Here is a 6,229-nt window from a genome sequence, read left to right as displayed (position 1 = left end):
TAATTTAGGCGGGCTCGGGCCGGGCTGGGCTCGGGCTTAAAAATCAAATCCCGAGCCCAACCCATATAAGCCGACCTAAATATATATATATATAATTGTTAATTATAAAAAAATAAATATTATACTTAAAAATAAATATTTAATATATAAATATATATTTATTAATTAATATTAATAAGCGGGCCGGGATGGGCCGGCCCGTGTCATTTTTATTAATCCCAAGCCCGCCCAAAAAATAGGCGGGCTTTGGCGGGCCTGGGCCGGGCCGATGAACAATTTTTATTGTCCAAGCCCGATCCAAGGGACACGGGCCTGGGCGGGCCGGGCGGGTACCCGAGCCCGTGGACAGGTCTAGCTAGAAGTAGTATTTTACCTTTACATCGGGGTGAGTGGTTTTCTGTACCCCTGATTTTATTTGTAATATGCTTCTTCTTGATTCTTAATATATGCTTCTTTGGTTGTTAAAAAAAAAATAACATAATGAGTATTTTAGACATGTCAATAAATGTTAACTGTTTGTTAATTATTGCTACATGACACAATATTTGACATGTGACAATTGGTTTAATTATCTTTTTTCCATACAAACTTAATACATGGATAAATAAAAAAAATAAAATGAATTCCTTATTTATCCCCATATTAAATCTATATAGAAAAAATTTTAAAATAATTACGATCACGTGTTAAATTTGTCATGAAAAAAATTAACAAATCAAATAATTTTCTATTATTTCGAATAGAGTCTAACTAAAGAGAAATCTTAGCACAATTTATTTTATTAATCCGAAAAAAAAACTCATAAACCTAATATTATAGGATGGAAGAGAAATATATTATCCATTATATCATTCCATTAATAACTACACAAGCAAAGAGGGGGAAAAAGTCTCATAATAATTTATAAGATTAAATAAACATATTAAAGAAACAAATAAAAATAGAAAGACTATATTGCAATGTTCTTAATGAAGTTTTGTGCTTTTGACAGGGACTCCTCCTCCATTCTTTCAATTAATCATGATCTTGCTTGTAACCGCTACCATGCCCATATATGAATCTTGCTGTCCCCTCTGTGTATACATGAGTTTCATTGTCCAATCTGCCAAAATTATATAAATTACGTCAATTATATCAGAGATTAATATAAAATACACTATTGGACTTTTTCCATAACAAATTATTCACTTAATTCTGTATTCATTAGTAGTAGTGCTTACGATTTTCGAACTGCTTTGCTCAATGTTGATGCCGATGAAAATGTTTTCCCATCAAAGTACCTATTTTCCCCTTTTGTTTTCTGTTTTATTCTTAGATCTAGCTCGTCACTGTTCAGCACAAAAGGCGCATCTGAGGCCATGACCCATCCCCAAGTATCAGCATAAGAAGGAATATGAGCTGAATAAGGCACAACATCTGCATAACATAACATAACATAAGCCAAAATAATTAATTAAAACACAAATGTTTAAATTAATCATAAAAACATAAAATTAAATACTTACATTTGAAGACCTGTTTTAAAGTGTTGTAGATGCAAGAAAATACTTCTGTGTGGCTGAAAATTCCTGCTGGTCCTGCCTGTGGAATTTAATTATATGTATGTTATCATAATTATAAGTTAAATAGAAAGGGAATAAATGAGATTAATTAATTACCTGAGTGACAAAAACTCCATCAGGATTAAGTCTAGGTTTAACAGTGAATTCATAAAAGCATTTGGTGTATAATTTATAACAAGGTCCTCCTTCAATTGGGTCAGCTAAATCCCCAATTATGACATCATAGTTTTCATTTCTGGTTTCTAACTCAGACCTGGCATCATTTATTATTATTTCCAATCTTGGATCACTGAATGCTTCTCTGTTCATAGCCAAGTATGCCTTGCAGAAATCTACCACCTCCTGCAGCAAAATTTACTACTTGAAATTAAGGAGTTACATTGTGAAATTGGTCTAAATTAGAGGATCTAGAATGTAATTTACCTCATCAATGTCACACATGATAACCTTGTCCACAGTTTTATGTCTGAGAATTTCTCTAGCAGTTGAACCTTCGCCTCCTCCCATGATGAAAATTGTCTTTGGACTAATTAATTACAATTAATTAATTAACATTCTGTGCAATTGCGCTTACATTAAATAACAAAGAAAAAACGGATAATTAAGAATATATACTTAGAATGATGAAGAAGAGCTGGATGAACAAGGGATTCATGATAGATAAATTCATCCACCTCTGCACTCTGAAGCTTTCCATCTATAACTAAAGCCTGTGTTGAAAAACAAGGATCAGAAACAGCCTAATATGAATAAATTTAAATTTTTTCATATGTTAATGCAAACCTTTCCAAAGGGTTTTGTGTCTAAAAGGGCAATATCCTGGTACTGAGAAGATCCTGTGTGCAAAATGCTGCATATATAAACAATTATTAATTAAATAAACTTTTCCAATGTTATTTAAAAATATAAGCTTTCAAGTTGGTAACAAAAAAGGTTTTTTCTTTATTGTTTGTTTGTTTGTCCGTCTGTCTTTCTTTTTTATGACCAAAGCCTTAATTTTGACGAGAAATTTTACAGTACCCCAGGAGGAGTAATACACCCAACCAATGAAAATCGTTTTGCCTAACACTACATGGAAGATGATTGGTGTAATGGAAAAAATATATACATGTGACCTGAATTGATTGGTACGGAGTATTACTACCGGAGTATTCTAAAATTTTCGAATTTTGACTTGCATACCTATTTAACCTTTTTGCTCTTAACACAAACATACCTTTAAAACTATGAGACTTTGGATTTTTAAACAACAATTAACGACTATTTTTCAATTCTAATCGAACATTTTTTGAGCTACGAAAAGAAGAATCAAACGGACACAAAATGAAAGGGTATACCTATTGAGGGCAAAACACCATCTCAAGTTATCTTCAATTTCTTCTTCATACCAGCAACTTTTCCTGTATCCTCTTGGAGAAGAATGGCCTTTTCCATTGATAACACCAATGTCACCCATTTTCTTAAGTGATAGAATAGAGAGAAAGTGGGGGATGCAGAAAATGGAGAAGGATGGGTAGAGAATATAAAAGGGAAGAAGTGGATGATAAGAAATTATTTGATTTAGGGTATTGGAAGAGTACCAAATCTATGGAAGTGGGTGTGGGTGTGGAGGACAGAATGAATAAAAAGTGAGATTGCCAGCTACAGCTACTGCTACAAAATATCCTCATGGATTTTCGTGATCAATTACTTATACTATACACTTAATAATTCTTAAGATTCTATGTTTAATTACTTGGCGTGCCTTTGGATTCATGTCGCCTTCTTTACTTTACTGCCTTGTTTTGGGGTTATTCTTATTCATCATCATAATGGTAACATTCTACACTAAGACTGTGTTTGTTTCGTGTGATACGGATGGGTAACGGGTGATAATTTTTAATTGTAAATTATTAAAAATATTCTGAAGTTAAACTTGAAGAAACTGTGAATTCTTCAAGATTTACGAGTTAAGCTCGTAGGAATTAGAAACCTCATTGTTAAAAAGGATGAATCCTAAAAACACTCTCAAAGAGAAATAGATATTTGATTGATAAAAAGTTGTCTCATTACAAAGAAAAAAATGAATTTATATCATCTTCTAACATAAAAGATGAAATTATATAAATGTCCAAATATATAACTGATTAGATAAATCATAGAGGGATAAAATGAGGTAGGAGTAAAGTGGTGGCAAACTTATAAATAGATTGATGGCATGAGTTGTAAATAAAGGATGATACAGTTGTAATTAGGAGAATGATGAAGACAAGGAAGAGCTTGTTGATTAAGTAAGGTCACACGACGTGTGGTTTAACCAGAAAACTTCAAGAGCTTCATTTTTCTGGCCACTCGTTGTGCGAGTGTCTTGCTAATACTTCTTGTTGCTTCTCTTGGGGCCAAACGTTGTATGGTTGTTTGGCACACTATGTGAGCCTTGTTTTTCACACAGTTTGTCATCTCTTTCCATAGGCATGTTATCCTCTCGGCTTGGCTTCTCTCACTGCCTCTTGAAAAGAACTTGACCTCAAGTTACTTGTTGAGTATGGAACAAACTCATTGATCTTGAACGGATTCAAAGCTTTCAAATCGAACAAATGTGTTGTTCGAAATGAATTCATGAAGCCCATTCCACAAACTTTCAGATTCACCTTCTTTACAAGAACTTCGTCCCATATTTCAGCTTGTGACTTGTCGTGGTTCTCATCCTTATTAACATTCGTCTTCCACTTTCTACCGAAATCAAATGGGATATCTCCACGAAGCTTGTCGAACCACTCCCCAACAATATCTTGAATTCTCTTGCAAATACAACATGTTGAATGGACCAACCCCAGACCTTCTCATTCTTTACTTCACTAACCTGAAGACTAGCCATAAACTTCCTCCGCTCATTGCCGACCTCAAATGGAATGTCCCAGTGACATATATCAACCCAATTCGGAGCATTCCCGTGAATACTCTTCAAACCCTCACCATGACCTTGAGTTAAATATCCTCGGACTTCTCTATCACTCACTTCACTAACTCAGATGTTATGCTCAACCTCTTCTCGCCCATTGCCAACATCAAATAGAATATCTCAGCATCACTTGTCAACTCACTTTATAATGATCCCAAGAACACTTGTATAAGCCCCTTCATTGTCTTGAATTAACAACCTCGAAACTTCTAGATTCGCCTCTTCACTAACTTGAATACTATCCCGCCCCGCAACTCTTGAGTTCTTACCATCTTCTATAGATCACCCGAGATGCCATTCTTATTCACCAAATGTTTAAAGAAACTCACACGCTTTACCACAAGGTTACATCTTATAGACTCCTCATAGGGTTGACGCTTCCTTAACAAATACAATATAAATCTCAACACATACATTGCAACAAAGTACAAAAGAACAAGTTCAGATTTTGCCGAGTGGGAGACTTTATTCATCCGCATCATAGATGTGTTAGGAGTCTCGGGTCTTCCTAGAGGCGTTATAAGGTATCATTCATCCTTCTCCTTAGAGCCCAATCTACCATAAGGAAGACTATGTATATGATCTCCGGGGTCCCATATAATGTCACGCGGTATCTTCCCCAAAGGTGTAATCCCTCGAGGTTGCTCATTGAAGGACACATACTTTCCATCCTCGGATATTGGTTCCACTTCATCACTTTCAATCTTGCTTTTTCCCTTCTTAACTTCATTATTATCTTTAGAGCTTACTCCATCATGAGTGAGGCTAGGTAAATGATCCCCGGGATACAAGTGAATGTGATGTGGTAATTTTCCCTAAGATGGAAGTTCTTGAAGTTTCTCTTGTGAAGCAGCATCGTTGGCATATTCGAACATTGGCTCAACTTCCCTTGAATTAATCTCCACTATTTTGCCTATGCATTCATTCAAAATCAACTCCCGAATTGGGCAAGCACTCAAGGTGGCCTTCTTTCTCACCATAGACAAACTCTTCAAGGATGTAAGGATGTACTTGATGTCGCCTTTGCGTATGGTGTAGGTGTTTCTTTTTTCCGCATGTGAGGCATCACAATCAAATTTCCATGGCCTTCCTAAGAGCAAGTGGAAAGCATCCATCTCAACAACATCACACATAGCTTCATCTCGATAAGCTCCAATGGTGAAAGGAACTTTACACCGGTGAGTAACTCGAAGCTTCTCCACATCATTGACCCAAGAAAAACGATATGGTCTAAGATGTAGCTCGAAAACAAAACCAAACTAGGCCAGGGCGACTCGACTAATGATATTCATTTGGCTTCCTCCATCAACTATCACCCCACATTTCTTCCCAAAAACCAAGCATCGAGTTTTAAATGATTGATGTCGTGGGTCATGCTCCTCATCGCTGGACATTAATACCCTCGTCGCCAAATAAACAATACGCTCATCGTCACCATCATCATCTTCTGAATATTTCCTTATTTAGTTATATATTGTCAGTTGCACAGAGTCAACGTCTGATCTTGTCTCTTGTGCCTTGATCTTTTGTCCTCCGAATAAGTCTTCTCTTGAGGTATGGCTTTCATCTTCTGGATCCTTCTTGCTATTGGGCTGAAGTTGATCCATGGGTCTTTGATCCATCTTTTAAGACCTTTGATTATATCTTTTAATCTTACACTTAATTTATCAAAACACTTAAAAAAACACGTTAGTCCAAATAAATCAACATTTAATTTTAATATGTT

At 35.5% G+C, this 6,229-nt stretch overlaps 1 protein-coding gene across 1 annotated transcript; it reads right to left on the bottom strand.

Moving 5' to 3' along the window:
* Window positions 1-796: 796 nt before the first annotated feature.
* LOC136216627 (thermospermine synthase ACAULIS5-like) lies at window positions 797-3,185 on the bottom strand. Its single transcript, XM_066003180.1, has 8 exons — window positions 2,900-3,185; window positions 2,346-2,412; window positions 2,178-2,272; window positions 1,986-2,088; window positions 1,659-1,904; window positions 1,506-1,581; window positions 1,221-1,416; window positions 797-1,102 (listed from the first exon to the last, which is right to left on the bottom strand). The coding sequence occupies exons 1-8, from the start codon at window positions 3,016-3,018 to the stop codon at window positions 1,015-1,017; spliced, it is 990 nt and encodes a 329-aa protein (XP_065859252.1). The 5' UTR covers window positions 3,019-3,185; the 3' UTR covers window positions 797-1,014.
* Window positions 3,186-6,229: the final 3,044 nt, after the last annotated feature.

Source organism: Euphorbia lathyris, chromosome 2 (genome assembly GCF_963576675.1).
Source record: "Euphorbia lathyris chromosome 2, ddEupLath1.1, whole genome shotgun sequence".
Taxonomy (NCBI): domain Eukaryota; kingdom Viridiplantae; phylum Streptophyta; class Magnoliopsida; order Malpighiales; family Euphorbiaceae; genus Euphorbia; species Euphorbia lathyris.
This window is presented reverse-complemented; position numbering and strand designations above follow the sequence as displayed.

Coding starts and splice junctions, on each gene's coding strand:
- LOC136216627 (XM_066003180.1), bottom strand. CDS start 3,018: ATGGGTGACATTGGTGTTATCAATGGAAAAGGCCATTCTTCTCCAAGA. Junction 2,089..2,177: donor GCTCTTCTTCATCATTCTAA/GTATATATTCTT, acceptor GTAATTAATTAG/TCCAAAGACAATTTTCATCA. Junction 1,905..1,985: donor TCATGTGTGACATTGATGAG/GTAAATTACATT, acceptor ATTTTGCTGCAG/GAGGTGGTAGATTTCTGCAA.